This window comes from Oncorhynchus tshawytscha, linkage group LG13 (assembly GCF_018296145.1).
Source record: "Oncorhynchus tshawytscha isolate Ot180627B linkage group LG13, Otsh_v2.0, whole genome shotgun sequence".
Taxonomy (NCBI): Eukaryota; Metazoa; Chordata; class Actinopteri; order Salmoniformes; family Salmonidae; genus Oncorhynchus; species Oncorhynchus tshawytscha.
Window position 1 is genome coordinate 31,173,277 of NC_056441.1, and position 21,428 is coordinate 31,194,704.

The 21,428-nt window shown below is 44.2% G+C and overlaps 1 protein-coding gene across 6 annotated transcripts in view; it reads right to left on the reverse strand.

Moving 5' to 3' along the window:
• Positions 1-21,428, reverse strand: part of akap9 (A kinase (PRKA) anchor protein 9) — a 160,832-nt gene that overhangs the window by 4,887 nt on the left and 134,517 nt on the right. For all 6 annotated transcript variants that reach the window (XM_024441461.2, XM_024441459.2, XM_024441460.2 and 3 more), the window contains 9 exons: positions 20,663-20,723; positions 7,000-7,121; positions 4,843-5,043; positions 4,485-4,652; positions 4,034-4,172; positions 3,576-3,741; positions 3,228-3,378; positions 2,668-3,024; positions 1,650-1,949 (listed from right to left, as the gene is read on the reverse strand). In XM_024441461.2, coding sequence (XP_024297229.2) covers positions 1,650-1,949; positions 2,668-3,024; positions 3,228-3,378; positions 3,576-3,741; positions 4,034-4,172; positions 4,485-4,652; positions 4,843-5,043; positions 7,000-7,121; positions 20,663-20,723 — 1,665 coding nt within the window. The remainder of the gene's footprint in view (positions 1-1,649; positions 1,950-2,667; positions 3,025-3,227; positions 3,379-3,575; positions 3,742-4,033; positions 4,173-4,484; positions 4,653-4,842; positions 5,044-6,999; positions 7,122-20,662; positions 20,724-21,428) is intronic.

Here is a 21,428-nt window from a genome sequence, read left to right on the forward strand (position 1 = left end):
CTTGGCTTTGTGCTTAGTGTCATTGCCCTGTTGGAAGGTGAACATTTGCCCCAGTCTGAGGTCCTGAGCACCTTGGAGCAGGTTCATCTAGGATCTCTCTGTACTTTGCTCCGTTCATCTTTCATTTGATCCTGACTATTCTTCCAGTCCCTGCAGCTGAAAAACATTCCCACAGCATGATGCTGCCATCACCATGCTTTACCGTAGAGATGGTGCCAGGTTTCCTCCAGACGTGACACTTGGCATTCAGGCCAAAGAGTTCAATCTTGGTTTCATCAGACCAGATAATATTGTTTCTCATGGTCTAGGAGTCCTTTCGGTGCCTTTTGGCAAACTCCAAGCTGTCATGTGCCTTTTACTGAGGAGTGGCTTCCGTCTGGCCACTCCACCATAAAGGCCTGATTGGTGGAGTGCTGCAGAGATGGTTGTCCTTCTGGAAGGTGCGAAGGTTCTCTATCTCCACAGAGGAACTCTGGACCTCTGTCAGAGTGACCATTGGGTTCTCGCTCACCTCTCTGACCAAAGCCCTTCTCCCCAGATTGGTCAGTTTGGCCAGGCGGCCAGCTCTAGGAAGAGTCTTGGTGGTTTCAAACTTCTTCCATTTAAGAATGGTGGAGGCCTGTGTGTTCTTTGGGAACTTCCACGCTGCAGACATTTTTTGGTACCCTTTCCCAGATCTGTGCCTCGACACAATCATGTCTCGGGGCCCAAGACAATTCCTTCGACCTCATGGCTTGGTTTTTGCTCTGACATGCACTGTCAACTGTGGGTCCTTATATAGAGAGGTGTGTGCTTTTCCAAATCATGTCCAATCAATTGAATTTACCACAGGTGGACTCCAATCAAGTTGTAGAAACATCTCAAGGATGATCAATGGAAACAGGATGCACCTGAGCTCAAGTTTGAGTCTCCTAGTAAAGGGTCTGAATAGGTATCGTTTTTGTATTTTTAATACATTTGCAAAAAATTCAAAAAACCTGTTTTCGCTTTGTCATTATGGGGCATTGTGTGTAGATTGGTGAGGGAAGAAATGTCAAGGGGTCTGAATACTTTTCGAATGCACTGTATGCTTGATTGTCACATACATGGATAGGTGCAGTTAAATGTGTTGTTTTACAGGGTCAGCAATAGTAGTATGGTGCCTGGAGCCAGTTATGGGTTAAGTGCCTTGCTCAAGGACAGACAGACAGACTTTTGTTATCTTGACGGCTCTGGTAATCGAACCAGCAACCCTTTGGTTACTGGCCCAATGCTTTAACCGCTAGTCTACCTGCCAACCCTAGACACATAGCAGATAGTTTAAATAACTAATAACTGGCCCTAATTGTGGATTATCCTACATTATTATTCTGTTGCTAAGTGTAAAACAGCACCACGTTAACATTATTATCTATAATGGATTATCATACAGGGCCTGTTGCTTGGAGCAACACAGCACAACAGAGTTAACAAGGCTGTGTACTATAGAATATTTTATCATCATACATAGCTGGGTTCTAACAACAAGACAGGCTAATAGACGCAATATCGTAGTATCAATAGCTAAAACATATTTTCTCTAAAGCATAATTCAATTGTACTATAACACTAAAGCGCTGTATTTGGTTCATTCAATGTGTATGAATGTAGGATATATAAATGTGACCTACATTTTGGTTATCAGGCTGCTGCAGCGTCCCGCTCCTCTCCCCCTCTCTCGTCTCTCCCAGCTGGACCACTCTCTCCTGGAGCCTCTCCTTCTCTTGCTCCAGCCGCATCCCCTGCTGCACCTCTCTCTTCAGCTGCTCCATGGCCTCCCGTGCCTGCTCCCCCAGGCTTTCCAGCTGGCCTTTGGCCTCCCGCAGAGCCTCCTGGTCCTTGCATGACCTCTGAGCTGCAGAGGTTAGCTCCTCCTCCCGTTGCACCGCCGCCAGCTTCTGGGCCTCCACCTCGTCCAGCAGACTAACCACCTGAAGAGGGAATAGATGGTGTCAGGATTTAGTGGGAATGCAGAAGTAGTAAAGGTAAATATAGTCACTATAGAAGTAATACCTATGTAAAGTCGTCATGACAGTTTGGAGAAAGCATATGCACCATCTGATGAGCCACTTTGTCGTGCAATTTAGTGGGGATGCAGAATCACATCACATAACTGGTCACACTGCCAACACTATATTTTCACTAGCACTTTATGTGAATCTCCTGTGTGCAGGGCATTGATAGCAGACTGGCTGACGAGATCCACGTAGCCACACAGCAAGGAAGAGCTGTGACTCACTGGTCGGGACAGGAGGCTGTTTGTTAATGCAATATTTGCTCTGAAATTCTGCACTGAAATTCTGACTCATTGATTGGTTCTCTCAAATGTTAATTTGAGACCTCGTTTGGATTTGAAAATCCAACAGTTGTAATGGAAGGGGGGCAATGTGTGGCCGTGCCTGTGAGTGTTGGAGTGAGAAAGACACAGAGGGGGAACCAACCAGGATAAACACAGCCCCCTTCATTATCGACACATCGTAACAACATCAAAACAGCCTTTCCAGACTAAAGTCAGGCGGACTGAGTTAGGCGTTAGCCAGACTACATTGATAGTGCCTTGTATCACATACCCAAAGAGCATCATACGACTTGCTGTAACTAGTGTGTATGTAGGTGTGCGTCTGCTTCATCTACAAACAAACAGTCCACCTGAGCATGCTTCTTGTCCAGCTCCCTCTGCAGACCCTCCAGCAGACCTTCGGATGACATCGCGCCTCCCACCACTACATCTTCCCCCTTCTCAGCCACCTTCCCCTCTGGGTTTTCTCTCCAGGAGGAGACGTAGTGGCGATGCTCCTTCTCTCTCCCCAGGGCGTTACTCAGCTCCTGGGCCCGGGCTCGCTCCGACACTAACTGGACGTGGAGCTGCGAGGCCTGGGTCTGCAGCCTGGAGCGCTCCTGTTCGGCCTGGAGGGACAGCTGGGAGGAGGACTGGCGCTCCTGGCCTAGGGTTGAGGTCAGCTGGGCTACGAGACTCTGCTGCTCCTCCAGGGCCAGTTTGAGATCCTGGAGGGAAGGGGTGTAAAGACAAGAGATACTTGTGAAACACACTTGAGTAGATAATACCCCAGTGACTAAGGTGAACATATCAGTAAATCACTACATTTAAGTAAACACACACTAAAGTGAAGACATGTGTAAACAAGTCGGCAATTATACCTGAACACACTGGGACAGTAGTCTTCTACCTTCACTACAAACTGTCTTACCTCCAGCTCCTCTCTCTCCAGCTCCTCTTTCTTGTCTGATTTACACTTCTCCTTCTCGAAGGCCCACTGCAGCTCTCTGGCCTTCTTCTGTTCGTCTGCCAGTCTGTCCGTCAGGGTGTCCACCTCAGCAGCCTTGTGTGACATCTCCGTTCTAGAAACAAAGACAATGACACTGGGCTGGATCCATCCAACAGCAACTAGAAAGGTAAATTACACGTGTGTAGTACCGAGGCTGGGAAGGATGTTGTTTGTTTCGATGTTTGTTTCTGTATCCCTAAATAGTCATACCTGACAATGTTCTGCTCTTTCATGCGTCAAACTGTGTGTGAGCGTGCATTAAAACCTTACCTGACTGTGTCCAGCTCCTTCAGGTGTTTGTACTGGGCCTTGAGCGTTGTCTCCAGCTCTAGTTTGGTCTGGGCCAGCTCTCCCTTCAGCTCCTCCAGGGCCCTGTCAGCCTGCAGCAGAATGTGGGGCTCTGGAACACCACCTCTCTCCCTCTGCTGCTCAACACCTGAGGGGGACGAACAGCCAGACAATACAACATGCAAGGCATTAGAATCAGCTTCTGTTTATCTTTTATTTTTTTCTTAAATTTTATTAAATGATATTGGTTGCACTGAGTTGAATAACTGTGACCGTGTCTATTTACTATAGACATTAGTCAGTCAATAAATCAATTAATTTATCCATCCATCCAGCCTCCACTCATTCAGCCCCCCCAGCCATTCATCCATCATCCCTATGTGTCCTTACAACTAACACACAAATGGCAGAAGAAACCACTGGAGAGCCAGACTACAAACCATGATTGGATCTGCCTCTCCTGCCAGGCTCCTGGCCTTGGATTTGTTCTAGCTGGGCCCGGAGCTGCCGGACCTCTGTCAGCAAACTGCTTCTGTCTGCAGTCTGGAGCATCCCCATGGCATCTCTGTGATGGGTGTCCTATAGATACACACAGCCACAGTTTAGCCTTGGAAATTAAAAACAACTGTACACGAATACATATGACCAAGTTTTTCTACAAGTGGAGAAACAGGCACTTTACTAAAATGGCTCAATATTTTTTCTGTTACCTGTTGGCTATTTCCCCCTCTCCAGCTAGTTAATATGCTAATAATAACATAAGCAGGTAACGCTAACTTGAGTTTCAAGTGTTTGTTGCTACCTGCTTGGCTAGCCTGTGCTCCAGCTACTTGAGGCTAATGCTAAGGTTAGCTAGCAGTCAGGCTAAAGTATACATCGTTTTTCAGTGACCTGCTCGGCTAGCCTGTGCTCCAGCTGGTTGAGGTGGATGATTGCGTCGCTAGTGTCCAGCAGGTCCAGTCGGGCATAGGTAGCACTCTTCAGCACACTCCGCTCCCTCACAAACACCTGCTGCACTGCCCCCAGCAGCTCTCCACGCCAGTCCGCACTACCTGGGGTCTGAACATACACAAGCACATAGACATGCCTATTTAACGAAAATGAGAGACAAGGGTTTCTGAAGGCTCAATTAAGCCTTAAAAGCTATGTTTAATTTAAACTGCGACCAACAAAACCGCTACTGTATTTAAGAAAGGCTACCAGCACAAAGTATCCATGCTACAATGTACAGATGCTACCAGTCCTGTACCTGTGTTTCCCTGCTGTGTGCCTGAATCTGGGTTATGAGGGCCTTGAGGGACTCCACGGTCGCTAGCAAGGCCTCTCTCTCGTTGGGCCAGCCCTGGGAATGGTGGAACAGGCTGGCTGGGTCAGCCTCGCCCTCTGGGATTGGAAGCGACGACAGGGACAGCACCTGCATGCCCTCCTGGTGCACTTCGCGCAGCAGGTTCTGGAGTGGACACACATGTACAGACATTCATCTCATGAACATTAAACCACGTGCAAACTAGACATCTTCACCAATACACTCAAATTGCCATATAAAGACATTAAGGTTTTACTTCTAACCTACAAAGCATTACATGGGCTTGCTCCTAGCCATCTCTCCGATTTGGTCTTGCCGTACATACCTACACGTACGCTACAGTCGCAAGACACAGACCTCCTTATTGTCCCTAGAATTTCTAAGCAAACAGCTGGAGGCAGGGCTTTTTATGGAATGGTCTGCCTATCTATGTGAGAGACACAGACTCGATCTCGAACTTTACAGTGGCTTGCGAATGTCTTCACCCCCCTTGGCATTTTTCATATTTTGTTGCCTTACAACCTGGAATCAAGATAGATTTTTGGGGGGTTTGTATCATTTTATTTACACAACACCTACTACTTTGAAGATGCAAAATAAAACATGTTATTGTGAAAAAAAAACAAGAAATAAGACAAAAAACTGAAAACTTGAACGTGCATAACTATTCACCCCCCCTCCCCCAAGTCAAACCTTCGTAGACACCTTTTGAAGCAATTATAGCTGCACGTCTCTTGGGGTATGTCTCTATAAGCTTGGCACATCTAAACACTGGGATTTCTGCCAATTCCTGAAGGCAAAACTGCTCCAGCTCCTTCAAGTTGGATGGCTTCCGCAGGTGTACAGCAATCTTTAAGTCATACCACAGATTCTCAATTGGATTAAGGTCTGGGCGTTGACTAGGCCATTCCAACACATTTAAATGTTTCCCCTTAAACCACTCGAGTGTTGCTTTAGCAGTATGCTTAGTGTCATTGTCCTGCTGGAAGGTGAACCTCCGTCCCAGTCTCAAATCTCCCACATGCCTTTTGGGGCATAAGCAATGGCTTTTTTTCTGGCCACTCTTCCATAAAGCCCAGCTCTGTGGAGTGTACAGCTTAAAGTGGTCCTATGGACAGATACTCCAATTTTCCACTGTGGAGCTTTATCTTTGGTCCCTTTGCTGCCTCTCTGATTAATGCCGTTCTTGCCTGGTCCGTGAGTTTTGGTGGGTTGCTCCTCTCTTGGCTGGTTTGTTGTGGTGCCATATTCTTTCCATTTTATTTATAAATGAATTTAATGGTACTCCATGAGATGTTAAAAGTGTTGGATATTTTTTAAACCCCAAACCCTGATCTGATCTGTACTTCTGCACAACTTTGTCCCTAACCTGTTTGGAGAGCTCCTTGGTCTTTATGGCGCCGCTTGCTTGGTGGTGCCCCTTGCTTAGTGGTGTTGCAGACTCTGGGGCCTCTCAGAACAGGTGTATATATACTGAGATCATGTGACACTTAAATAATGTCCACCTGTGTGATATATACATTTTGTGACTTCTGAAGGTAATTGGTTGCACCAGATCTTATTTAAGGGCTTCATAGCAAAGGGGGCGAATACATATGCACGCACCAGTTATTTTTTTCATTTCACTTCACCAATTTGGACTATTTTGTGCAGGTCCGTTACATGATATCCAAATAAAAATCTATTTAAATTACAGGTTGTAATGCAACAAAATAGGAAAAATGCAAAGGGTGATGAATACTTAAGCAAGACACTAAGTCTTTATTGAAGACGCATCTCTTCAGTAGGTCCTATGAGTGCAGTCTGGCCCAGGGGTGTGAGGGTGAAGGGCACTGGAGCGATGACCCGCCCTTGGTGTCTCTGCCTGGCTGGTTCCCCTCTCTCCACTGGGATTCTCTGACTCTCTCGATTTCTTCCAAGGTTACTGCCTTTATAGGGAGTTTTTCCTATCCACCGTGTTTCTACATCTGCATTGCTTGCTGATTGGGGTTTTAGGTTGGGTTTCTGTATAGCACTGTATAGCACTTTGTGACATGTAAAAAGGGCTTTATAAGTTCATTTGATTGCTTAACTTTACATTGCCAAGTGCAGTTCTTGTACCTTAATTCTGTCAGGCAGTGCATCGTCTGTCTCTTTTCTGGCTCCCTCTGGTGTGGTCCTGAACTCCTGCTGCAGGTTAGACAGGTCGTAGCCTGTCCGCTGACTCCATTCAGAACTGCTGTCTGCAATAGGGTACACACAAGGTTAACATTGCATATCAATGGAAGCAAAACACTTTCTTTGAATGGGCAAAGCATCAATCATTATGAACAGCAGAAAACATGTGCATCAACTCAAAAGAGTCATGCCATGACTAAAAAATTCTGTGTTTGTTGAAACAGTATGGTATATACACTATATGACTAAAAAAAGTATGTGGACACCTGCTCGTCGAACATCTCATCTCATGGGCATTAATATGGAGTTGGTCCCTCCTTTGCTGCTATAAAAGCCTCCACTCTTCTGAGAAGGCTTTCCACTAGATGTTGGAACATTGCTACAGGGACAGCCACAAGAGCATTAGTGAGGTCAGGCACGGATGTTGAGTGACTAGGTCTGGCTCGCAGTCTGCATTCCAATTCATCCCACAGGTGTTCGATGGGGTTGAGTTCAGGGCTCTGTGCATGCCAGTCAAGTTCTTCCACATCGATCGCGACAAACTACTTCTGGACCTCGCTTCGTCATGCTGAAACAGGAAAGGGAATTCCCAAAACTGTTGGCACAAAGTTGGAAGCGCAGAATTGTCTAGAATGTCACCGTACACTGTAGCGTTAAGATTCCCCTTTAGTGGAACTAAGGGGCCTAGCCCAAACCATGAAAGACCCAGACCATTATTTATCCTCCACCAAACTTTACAGTTGGCACTATTCATAGGGGCAGGTAGCAGGTAGCGTTCACCTGGCATCCGCCAAATCCAGATTCGTCCATCAGACTGCCAGATGGTGAAGCGTGATTCATCACTCCAGAGAACGTGTTTCCACTGCTCCAGAGTCCAATGGTAGCAAGCCAACACATGGCATTGTGCATGGTGATCTTAGGCTTGTGTGCAGCTGCTTGGCCATGGAAACCCATTTCATGTAGCAACCGACGAACAGTTCTTATGCTGATGTTGCTTCCAGGGGAAGACTAGAACTCGGTAGTGAGTGTTGCACCCGAGGACAAACAATACTTACGTGCTACGCGTCGGTCCCATACTGTGAGCTTGTGTGGCCTGCCATGTCGCTGCTGAGCCGTTGTTGCTCCTAGATGCATCCACTTCACAATAACCGTACTTACAGTTGACCGGTGCAGCTCTAGCAGGGTGTAAATTTGACGAATTGACTTGTTGGAAAGGTGACATCCTGAGCTCTTCAGTAAGGCCATTCTCCTGCCAATGTTTGTCTATGGAGATTGCAAGGCTGTGTGTTTGATTTTATACACTTGTCAGCAACGGGTGTGGCTGAAATAGCCAAATCCACAGATTTGAAGGTGTGTCCACATAGTTTTCTATAATCAATCGGTCAACATTTTTACAACACCTTACTCATTCAAGGATTTTTCTTTACTTTGACTATTTTCTACATTGTAGAATAATAGGGAAGACATCAAAACTACACTGCTCAAAAAAATAAAGGGAACACTAAAATAACACATACTAGATCTGAATGAACGAAATATTCTTATTAAATACTTTTTTCTTTACATAGTTGAATGTGCTGACAACAAAATCACACAAAATTGATCAAAGGAAATTTATCAACCCATGGAGGTCTGGATTTGGAGTCACACTCAAAATCAAAGTGGAAAACCACACTACAGGCTGATCCAACTTTGATGTAATGTCCTTAAAACAAGTCAAAATGAGGTTCAGTAGTGTGTGTGGCCTCCACGTGCCTGTATGACCTCCCTACAACGCCCGGGCATGCTCCTGATGAGGTGGTGGATGGTCTCCTGAGGGATCTCCTCCCAGACCTGGACTAAAGCATCTGCCAACTCCTGGACAGTCTGTGGTGCAACGTGGTGTTGGTGGATGGACCGAGACATGTCCCAGATGTGCTCAATTGGATTCAGGTCTGGGGAACGGGCGGGCCAGTCCATAGCATCAATGCCTTCCTCTTGCAGGAACTGCTGACACACTCCAGCCACATGAGGTCGAGCATTGTCTTGCATTAGGAGGAACCCAGGGCCAACCACACCAGCATATCTCACAAGGGGTCTGAGGATCTCATCTCGGTACCTAATGGCAGTCAGGCTACCTCTGGCGAGCACATGGAGGGCTGTGCGGCCCCCCAAAGAAATGCAACCCCACACCATGACTGACCCACCGCCAAACCGGTCATGCTGGAGGATGTTGCAGGCAGCAGAACGTTCTCCATGGCGTCTCCAGACTGTCATGTGCTCAGTGTGAACCTGCTTTCATCTGTGAAGAGCACAGGGCGCCAGTGGCGAATTTGCCAATCTTGGTGTTCTCTGGAAAATGCCAAACGTCCTGCACGGTGTTGGGCTGTAAGCACAACCCCCATCTGTGGACGTCAGACCCTCATTCCACCCTCATGGAGTCTGTTTCTTTTTTTCAATTTAAAGTTTTATTAAGTTTTCTTGTTTTTCAATCAACCAACAAAACACATTCCACATTCACAGTTGTGACAGGCTTTAAAAAAAGAAAAAGTAAAAAATATATAATACCTTTGAAAAAATACAATTAAAATGAATGATAATCAAATAAAATAATTTATTTTTCTTAATCTATTTATTTTCCTTGGTGCATATATATATATATATATATATATATATATATATATATATACACAAACATACATACATATATATATATATATATATACACAAACATACATACATATATATATATATATATATATATACACAAACATACATACATATATATATATATATATATATATATATATACACAAACATACATACATATATATATATATATACACAAACATACATACATATATATATATATATATATATATATATACACAAACATACATACATATATATATATATATATATATATATATATATATATATATATATATATATATATATATATATATATATATATATATATATATATATAAATATAAACATACATACATACGTACATACATACACACATATATACACACACACACTCAAAAACTAAATTAAAATAAAAACCCACAAAAAACATAACACTTGCAGCAGCACTATCAAGGTTCTTATCAGCTATTTCAAGCATTTGCTGAGACGACGGGCCAATAATTCGTTTTTAGGTTTTACAGTACCTTACACAACATGTATCTGCGCATTTCCCTAGTCACCCCGTTCAGTTTGAAATATAGTTGAATAGTGGAGACCAGAGTCTATCAAACTTGGGCTGTCTTTTGTAGAGGTCATAAGTGAGCTTTTCAAGAGGAAGAAAGTCAACAATCTGGTCAATGCACATTTTAAATGTAGGAGGGGTATTAGAGGCCCACAATAGAAGAATACATTTCTTAGCAAAGTATGTAATAGTCATAAGCAAATTTTCTCTGTCAGGATCAAGAACAAAGTCCTGCTGGGCATTAAGAAGATAGATACACGGGGTCATATCAACCTGTACCTCTAGTATTTTCTGTGCAGCAGTATGTACATCTACAGCTCCAAAATACATGCATATAGGTTCCACTTTCAGAGGTACATCTTTTACAGTTAGGAGACATATCTGTTTTCATTCTATGGAGTCTCAAAGGAGTATAATAAAATTTGTACAAAAATTTGTAATTAGATTCTTTCATTTTTACACTGGTAGAGGAGCAGTATACCATGTCGCAAACCTCCACCCATAACTCATCACTGATAGTCAGACCAAGGTCCTTTTCCCAGATTATTTTCAAAGGAGTAAAGGAGGAGCTTCCTTTCTCAGAAAGGTATTTTGCCTTTAATGGATTGTGCTGTGACAAGAAGGGTTTCAACTTCATTCAACTGAGTTCTAAACCTCCTCTTGGAGGTAAATGAGGAAATTACATGTCTAATTTGAAGATATTTTAAAAAAATGGGATCTTGGTACATCGAATTCACTGCAGAGCTCTTGAAAGGATTTCAGTGTAGTGGTTTTCTGATGAAATAGGTCTGAAAAGGTCCTGATTCCTAGAGTATGCCAAAGATTAAAGTTGGCATCCCTCAGGGCTTTTGGCAAGTCTGGGTTGCCTACTATAGGCGAGTGAGAACATATTTGGGAGGAAATGCCCAGGTATTTCTTACAGTCCCTCCACGCTAGTAGGGTGCTGTAAATCACAAAGGTTTTGGCTATGTTGCCCACTTCACTAAAGTTATTAATGAATATAATTGAGCTTAAGGGCAATGAACCACAGGATTGGGTTTCTATCTGAATCCACGTTGACTCTTGTCTGTTTGTGATCCATGTTAGCATGTTGCGGATTTGGGCAGACCAGTAGTACAATTGAAGGGAGGGAAGGGCAAGACCACCCTTAGATTCAGGTTTCGATAGAGTGGAAAACTTGATCCTAGGTTTTTTATTGCCCCATATAAATTTGGTGATGCTTTGGTTAGTTGTTTTGAAGAAGGAAACTGGGAGATAGCATGGGAGCATCTGAAATAAGTAGTTCAGTCTAGGGAGGACGTTCATACGGATTACATGAATTCTTCCTACTAAGCTAATTGGGAGGGAGATCCAGGTTTGGAGATCGTTCTTGATTCGATCCAGGAGTGGAAGATAATTTTCCTTAAAAAGGCTATTCAGATCTGGTGTTATGAAGATCCCGAGGTATTGAAACCCCTGTGTTTTCCATTGGAAAGGACAAAGTGTCTTCATAGGGCTGGTGAGTGTAATATTGAGAGGGCAGACAGTGGATTTGTTCAAATTGATCTTATAACCTGAAAACTTCCCATACTGAGCAATTGTGTCTAAAATGAGAGGGAGGGATTTCTCAGGTTTGGATATGTAGAGCAAGACATCAGCCGCGTAAAGCGAAATCTTGTGCTGCAGGCCGCCTGCAGAAACACCCATAATACTTGAATTACTCCTTATCAGCTCTGCCAGAGGCTCCGCCTCCAACAAGTAGAGCAGCGGGGACAGCGAGCACCCTTGTCTTGTGCCCCGTTCCAGAGGTAATCAGTTCAGTCCATTAGTAGTCACCATGGCATTTGGATGAGAGTATAGTGATTTGATCCATTGAATAAAATTTGGGCCCATATTGAACTTTTCTAAGACTGAAAACAGAAAGCTCCACTCCATCCTGTCAAGCGCCTTCTCAGCATCCAGTGAACCCAGCAGGACAGGGGTCTTCTGTGCGTTTACTTGATCAATAATATCAAAAAGACGGCGAATGTTATCAGAAGAGTATCTGTCTCTAATAAATCCAGTTTGGTCCGCTTTTATTATTTTGGGAAGAAGAGTGTTTAGTCTTTTGGCGAGCAATTTGGTAATTATTTTATAGTCGAAATCCAACAAGCTTATGGGCCGGAAGGACGAGCAGGATAGGGGTCCTTGTCCTTTTTTAGCAACACTGTAATGCGAGCTGTGTGCATTGAGTCTGGGAGAACTCAGTTTTTACAAAAATCCTCCAGCATTGGCATGAAGATAGGGCTGAGCTGGGGCCAAAAAGCTTTGTAGAACTCTCTGGGGAATCCATCTGGGCCTGGGGACTTATTAGGCGGCATGGAGGTAATTGCCTCCAGGATCTCCTCAGGAGTGAAGGGGGAGTTGAGATCTTCTTGGTCGGTCTCTGATAGTTTAGGTAGCAAGATTCCCTCTAGGAAAGAGTGGAGTTCTGCCTCCGTGTGTTTTCTCTCAGAGGTATATAGTTTGCAGTAAAAATCATGAAAAGTTAAATTGATATTTTTTGGGTCATATGTGACCTCGTCCTCTGCTGTTCGGATAGCCATGATTGTACGCTCTGACTGCTCCTTTTTTAATTGGTAAGCAAGCAATCTACTGGGCCTATTGCTATACTCATGGTATTTCTGTTTAGTAAAGAAAACCTTTTTTTTAATCTCCCGAGTGTAGTCCAAATTCAGTTTGGCTTTGGCTGCTTTAAGTTGACTCCAGGAGGTGCTGTCTAGGGATTGTTTATGTATTTTTTCACAGCATTCCAGCTCCCTCTCAAGATCTAACCTGTGTGCTTCCATTGCTTTTTCTTAGAGGAAGCATATGCAATTAGATGACCTCTTAGTGTGGCTTTAGCAGCGTCCCAGAGGTCAAAGCGGAGGTGGACAAAGGCGTGATCTGAAAGTGCTATGGGTCCGATTGTACAAGTGGCTGAATTTATGAAACTCTTTGGGATAAAAATGTAATCTATACGGGAGTAGGTGTTATGGACATTAGAGTAGTATGTATAGTCCATAGATGAGCTATTAGTCTCTCTCCAGATATCTATCAGTCCCATCTCTTTAGTAAGAGAGTTCAACATCTTTGCAGATCTAGGATTTGTGGTGGGGACTTGAGATGATTTGTCGAGGGTTGGGTTAAGGGTACAATTAAAATCTCCGGCCACCACGCCAAAGGAGACACAATGCTCATTGAACAGGGTTATCATTTTTGACATGAAGGCAGGAGTATCTGTGTTAGGGGCGTATATGTTTAATATAGTAATTGGTTGACCATATAGTGACCCAGTTATCAAAATAAATCTCCCCACCGGATCAGATATGTTTTTGTCAATTATGAATGGAACATTTTTATGGATAAGTATGGCTGTGCCTCTACTGTTTGATTTGAAAGATGAGAAATACACCTGTCCCACCCAAGCTCTGCGGAGTTTGGCATGTTCAGCATCACAGAGGTGTGTCTCTTGTAATAGCGCGATGTCTGCTTTTTCCTTTTTTAGAGCACATAGTATCTTTTTTCGTTTTATTGCATGCCCTAGACCAGGGGTGTCAAACTCAAATACCCAGTGGGCCAAAATGTAAAACCTGAACAAAGTCACGGGCCAACATTGAACAAATTAACCTTTTAATATGGACCCAAACAAGTTTTGCTTTAACATTGAATATGGAACAAGCATCGCTTATTACCATACAATATATAATTTAATAGTGGAGACATGCAAAATCGAATTTCAAATGAAAAAACACATCAATGGCATTCATTTATTAAATAAATAAAATTTAAATAAAAATTGTATGCCTCTTTTCTATTTGCAGCCTTCTGATTTAAATACCAAAATAAACTTTTTCCACTGGCTAATAATTTTACAAATAAAATGATAATAAATCAATCAACCATTCAAGCCCATGCCTTGTAGCAAGAAAAAGTGCATAAAGAAAACGTTAATTATTGCACACTGGTCTAATCTGATGTGCCCAAGCCAGATACCTGGCATCTCTTCTTGGATGCTAGTTCATCAATGTCTGGGCTCAAGCTCTGAGCTGAAGAAATCCTCAGTATCGAGCGAAGATGTTCATCAGTCAGACGTCTCCTGTGAGTTGTTTTGGTCATCTTCATCGAGGAGAAAAGTTGCTCGCATAGATAAGTGCTGCCGAACATGGAGAGCATCTGAGCAGCTTGGGTGCGGAGCTGAGGCATTGTGTCAGGGATGAACCGTGGAAACTGTGCGGCGCTCACAGCATCATACTTTGACTTCAGCGTGTCGTTGCACTGGAGTTCAATCAGCTCCATTTGGATGTTGATTGGTGCATTTTCCACATCAACTGCGAAGGGATTACTAAGCAGTTCAAACTTGCATTTCTGGGCATCGAAGTCGGCAAATCGCCGGCTAAACTCAGCGGCGAGAACACTGAGTTTTTCAGCAAACTGTGCGCATGGGAACACGGCGGTAGAGATCTTTTATGGATTGGCAGCAGGGAAAATGGCAAGGGTTTCCTTGCAGCATCTGATTCTCCCACAGGCACAGTTTAGTTTTGAAGGCCCTCACTGCAGCGTACATGTCTGTGATGATGCGCCCCCGCCCCTGAAGCTGCAGGTTCAGCGCATCGAGATGGCTCGAGATGTCACAGAGAAAGGCCAGCTCACACAGGAACTTTTGCTCCCAGAGCTCTGCTGTATCCTTCCCTTTGGTTTCCAGGAATTGACATATTTCCTCACGCAGCTCGAAACATCTGTTCAGTACTTTTCCTCTGCTTAGCCATCTCACCTCTGTGTGATACCTCTGTCTGCGTATTCCGAACCACACTCCTCCAGAAAAGATTTAAACTGGCGGTGATTTAGACCTTTGGCTCTTATAAAGTTAACTACCTGTGTTACTGTGGTCATAACATGTTCCATCTTTAGGGCTTTGGCACACAGTGCTTCCTGATGTATGATGCAGTGGTAAATAGTTAGCTCACCTGCACAGTTCTCTTCCCGCATCTTCTCCCGAACCATGCCCACCAGTCCACTCTTTTTACAGCACATCGCTGGCGCACCATCTGTCGTTAATCCAACGAGTTTATCCCACGGCAGCTTTATTTCAGTTACACATTTGGAAACCTCCTCAAAGATTTCCTTTCCTGTGGTTGTGCCATGCATTGATTTGAATCCTAATAGCTCCTCCGTAACACACAGATTTGAGTCCACTCCACGGATGAAGACTGACAGCTGAGCAGTATCAGATGCGTCGCAGCTCTCATCCACAGCGAGGGAGAACGCAACAAAATCTTTTCCCTTTTCCATCAGCTGGTCATACAGATTGGTGGCAAGATCACATGTGCGATCAGCTACTGTGTTCCTGCTCAGGCTCACGTTTGAAAATGCTTGTTTTTTCTGGGGCATACGAGGTCACAAACCTTCATCATGCACTTTTTCATGAACTCTCCCTCATTAAAGGGCCGGGCTGATTTTGCGATCTCTGCTGCCACTATATAACAAGCCTTTACAGCAGCCTCGCTTTGTGATGTGGCTTTTTTAAACATATTCTGTTGTGAAACCAAACTTCTTTTCATCTCCTCTACTTTCTGGCTCCTTTGAGTCATGTCCAGGTCCTTGTATTTGTCATGGTGTTTCGTTTCATAGTGTCGTCTAATGTTGTACTCCTTACTTATAGCCACGTTGACTCCACAAACAAGACAAACAGGTTTGTCTTTTACATATGTAAACAGATATTCTGCCTCCCACTTGTCCAGAAAGCTCCTGTTTTCTGCCTTTCTTTTCGCCATTTTTGGGAAGGGTTAGCTCGCTGACAGTTGTAGCGTCTATGTTGCTATGACTACTGTCACAGAGGAGAGAGCGTTTCTGGGTCCTGTCCTGATTGGCGCGCGAAAACAGCAGAGCATTATGGGATTCGTAGTATTAGTGGTGAATGCGCTGTATAATACCGGCGGGCCAGCTCTAGTAGTAATTTGGTATTGTCTCGCGGGCCAAATATAATTACCCCGCGGGCCAAATTTGGCCCTCGGGCCAGAGTTTGACACCCATGCCCTAGACCATGGCAGTTCCATGTCAATAAATTTAAGGTACTAGTCATCGTCATCGAGCAGTAATCGAACTTTAGTGCAAGTCATCGCTGGGTAAAAGTGGATAGTAATTACAGCTGCGTTCACATAAAAGGAAAATAAATGGTGTACATAAAATAATAATCTCTGAACACCCCAGCCGAGTTCCCAAACAACTCGACACATCCCGTTGGATCTATTACCCCCCCGCTCAGTCTCAAGTCTGTGTTCCGAATAAAACAAAAACCGGGAACAGTTAGCAACGCACAACGTCTCCCTCTCCCCACCAAAGAAATGCCTCATCCTCTCCACCCCACATTGAGTAAATAACACAGTTGCCCTCGTCCAGACCACAGTAAAAGAGGGGAGAAAAATAAAATCAATAGCCCAGCCTACATATACCTCCCCCAAGGGACCTAGGGAACCCCAAGTAATAGCAACAAAAAAAACAAAAAAACAGGGAAATAAAAGTAGGCTGAAACATTAGTAGGCCTAGGTTAGGCTATACAGCCCATCCCTCTCAGTTAAAGGAAAATAAATATAAATTGGACGGCTATAATGACATTTAGGTGGTGGGTCTCTGGATATCGGCTATATGTCGTCTTACCTCCTTTAGTAATGGCATTAATCGCATTTAGTCATTGGTCTGTTTCTCATTGGCCAGGATTGTCTTTCAAAAAACGTTTTGCCTCTTCAGGAGTTTTGAAGTGTCGCAAGGCTCCTTGGTGAAGAATCCTGAGCTCGTTTGGGTATTTGAATCCCCTGAAGATGCCTCGGTCAATGGAGTATTTCTTCACTTCGTCAAATTCTCGGCGCTTTCGGCGTATTCCAGCTGACAGGTCCTGGTGTAAAGCGAGTTTGGCGTTTCCCACTGTGATGGTGTTGTTTTTCGCCGCCTGTAGGACTCGTTCTTTGTCAGTGAATCTCAGGAAACGTATGGTGATTGGGCGCGGTGGTTGTCTGGCTGCTGGTGGGGGCCTCAGTGCTCGGTGAGCTCTCTCGAGTTCTATGGGCCTGTCGGTGGACATGTGGAGTCACTCGGGAAGTTTGTCTTGCAGGTAGCGGATCAGTGGCATGTTTCCCTCTTCTTTTTCGCCCAGATTGAATAGAACACAATTATTCCTTCGCCCCCTGTTTTCCAGGTCCTCTGTTTTCTCTTCCAGATGCTCGATTTTCTTTTTAGCATATGCTATTGTTTCCATGGCATCTGTCAATAAGTTTTCCATGGATAGGATTCGCCCCTCTGCCTCGTCCAGGCGCCCCGCGTTTATGGTTATCTTGTTGTTGATGTCAGGCAAAGCGTTTTCCAGGATTGTCACCTTGCCCCCTATCGCACTGAGCTGAGAGTTAATGGCATCTAATTTAGTGTTTAGTTCTGTAGTTGGGATCTCAACTCAGAAAGGATGTCTTCGACAGAGTGCGAGGTTGGCATTCGTTGTGCCTCGTGGGGGAGCGGGTTCTCTTGCTCCTGGCTAATGGCGCTAGTTTTTTCTGAAGCTAGCTTCTTCTTGGAGGCTTTTTCCGTCGCTAATACTCGAGTCCGGGTAAAAATGTCACCTGTAGTGTCGCCTTTTGTAGCTGCCATGACTTTTTCTTACTAAAGCTAAATGAGTTTGAACTTGGAGTGGACGTAAGATTAGGAATTGGAAACTACTTGTGCGGAGCTTTTAGTTCATGCGGCCATCTCGTCCAAGGGTCACGTGATCCCCCTCTGGAGTCTGTTTCTGACTGTTTGAGCAGACACATGCACATTTGTGGCCTGCTGGAGGTAATTTTGCAGGACACTGGCAGTGCTCCTCCATGCACAAAGGCGGAGGTAGCGGTCCTGCTGCTGGGTTGTTGCCCTCCTACGGCCTCTTCCACGTCTCCTGATGTACTGGCCTGTCTCCTGGTAGCGCCTCCATGCTCTGGACACTACGCTGACAGACACAGCAAACCTTCTTGCCACATCTCGCATTGATGTGCCATCCTGGATGAGCTGCACTACCTGAGCCACTTGTGTGGGTTGTAGACTCCGTCTCATGCTACCACTAGAGTGAAAGCACCGCCAGCATTCAAAATTGACCAAAACATCAGCCAGGAAGCATAGGAACTGAGAAGTGGTCTGTGGTCCCCACCTGCAGAACCACTCCTTTATTGAGGGTGTCTTGCTAAATGCCTATAATTTCCACCTGTTGTCTATTCCATTTGCACAACAGCATGTGAAATTTATTGTCAATCAGTGTTGCTTCCTAAGTGGACAGTTTGATTTCACAGAAGTGTGACTGACTTGGAGTTACATTGTGTTGTTTAAGTGTTCCCTTTATTTTTTTGAGCAGTGTATAAAATAACACATATGGAATCATGTGGTAACCAAAAAAGTGTTACACAAATCAAAATATATATTTTATATTTGAGATTCTTCAAATAGCCACCCTTTGCCTTGATGACAGCTTTGCACACTCTTGGCATTCTCTCAACCAGCTTCACCTGGAATGGTTTTCCAACTATGTTGAAGGAGTTCCCACATATGATGAGCACTTGTTGGCTGCTTTTCCTTCACTCTGCGCTCCGACTCATCCCAAACCATCTCAATATGGTTTAGGTCGGGAGGCCAGGTTATCTGGTGCAGCACCATCTCTCTCCTCCTTGGTAAAATAGCCCTTACAGAGCCTGGAGGTGTGTTGGGTCATTGTCTTGTTGGAAAAACAAATGATAGTCCCACTAAGCCCAAACCAGATGGGATGGCAAATCGCTGAAGATTTCTGTGGTAGGCATGCTGGTTAAGTGTGCCTTGAATTCTAAATAAATCACAGTGTCACAAGCAAAGCTCCCCCACACCATAACACCTCCCCCTCCATGCTTTACGGTGGGAAATAGACATGCGGAGATCCTCCGTTCACCCACACCGCTGATCACAGACACGGCTGTTGGAACTAAACATCTCTAATTGGACTCCAGACCAAAAGGACAAATTTCCACCTGTCTAATGTCCATTGCTCGTGTTTCTTGGTCCAAGCAAGTCTCTTCTTCTTATTGGTGTCCTTTAGTAGAGATTTTATTCAGCAATTCGACCATGAAGGCCTGATTCACACAGTATCCTCTGAACAGCTGATGTTGAAATGTGTCTGTTATTTGAACTCTGTGAAGCATGTATTTGGGCTGCAATTTCTGAGGCTGGTAACCCTAATGAACTTATCCTCTGCGGCAGAAGTAACTCTGGGTCTTCCATTCCTGTGGAGGTCCTCATGAGAGCCAGTTTCATCATAGTGCTTGATGGTTTTTGCGACTGCACAAATTTTCAGTATTGACTGACCTTCATGTCATAAAGTAGTGATAGACTGTCGTTTCTCTTTACTTATTTGAGCTGTTCTTGCCATAATATGGACTTGGTCTTTTACCAAATAGGGCTATCTTCTGTATATCCCCCTACCTTGTCACAACACAACTGATTGGCTCAAACGCATTAAGGAAAATAAATTCCACAAATTAACTTAACAAGGCACACATTGCAATGCATTCCAGGTGACTACCTCATGAAGCTGGTTGAGAGAATGCCAAGAGTGTTGTGATAAAAACATTACATATTTACCTTTTAAATATTAATGGTTAACAATTAATATTTAACTAATAGTAAGACATTTCTGTCCTGTTAGCGTCCGTTTTCATGGGTGCCACTCTAGTTCCTTGCAGCTAATCTGGGCGTATGGTCACTGGAGATGGCTTGAGCTGACAAATTAGTTAAATTCTGCATTACATAGCCAAGAATGTGTTTTACTAGAGAAAGCTTAGGAGTAGAAAAATCCCTCATTGTCTCAAAATCATCCTTGCATCTGGGAAACTAAGCCAGGGTGGGGTTAAGACAACAGCCCACGTGCAGATAATGACAGGATGAAGCCAGGGTGGCTTATGATGCTCCTTGGTCTGCATGAGGGGGGTTGACGCAACCATGACTGAGCGTAAGCTATATATATATATTACTCTGCATTTGTGTAAAGGTTAGGTTACTCGGTCCAAAAATTGTGAAAGTGTTATATAGGCTAGGGCAGGGTTCCCCAACTGGGGGCGAATTTAGCTAACGGGTGGTTTTATACTGTTCCCAAGTATTCCTACGCATAACAGGGAGACACATGATCGTATTCAAATGTAAGCAAGGTTTGAAATTATTATGTTTTTTGTCAAACATATCTGTTTGGGCTACTTGAGGTCAATTTGCAGTCAACAAATTATGTTCCGGACCCCTGACCATCCGCTTCAGAAAACATTGTCCTGCAGCTGAATCTAGTTGATGATCCCTGGCCTAGGGTATTGTGATTACTAGGGAAAACACGTGACCTCAAGAACAATTCGGCATGGAGGTGGGATATGTGACACTACATTAACTTACCACTGGTGTAGCCGTCTTTGAATTGCGATCCTGCAGGATGCTCTGGTCTCGATGAGGGGGCCTAGAGGGCATGAAACCAGGTCAGTATACAGAAGAGTTTGAGTTCCAAAACGGCCTACTCCCCCATAATAATGTCAAGCTCATCATGTTAAATCATGTGGGTCATGTTAAATTAGGCACCAAACAGAAGAAAACAGACTGAAACCGGGTTTCTGCTGGGATGTTGTGAAGAGTGCATGACAACACCTTTTTCCCCTCAGGAGACTGAAAAGATTTGGCATGGGTCCCCAGATCCTCAAAAAGTTCTACAACTGCAGTATCGAGAGCATCCTGAAGGGTTGCATCACCGCCTGGTATGGTAACTGCTCGGCAACTGACCGTAAGACGCTACAGAGGGTAGTATGTACGGCCCAGTACATCACTGGGGCTAAGCTTCCTGCCATCCATGACCTATATACTAGGCATGTCAGAGGAAAGCCCAAAAAATTGTAAAAGACTCCAGTCACCCAAGTCATAGACTGTTTTCTTTGCTACCGCATGGCAAGCGGTACCGGAACGCCAAGTCTAGGACCAAAAGGCTCCTTAACAGCTTCTACCTCCAAACCATAAGACTGCTGAACAATTAACCAAATGGCCACCAGATTATTTACATTGACACCCCCTCTATTAGTTTTTTTACACTGCTGCAACTCGCTGTTTATTATCTATTCATAGTCACTTCACCCCTACTTACATGTACAAATTACCTTAACTAACCTGTACCCCT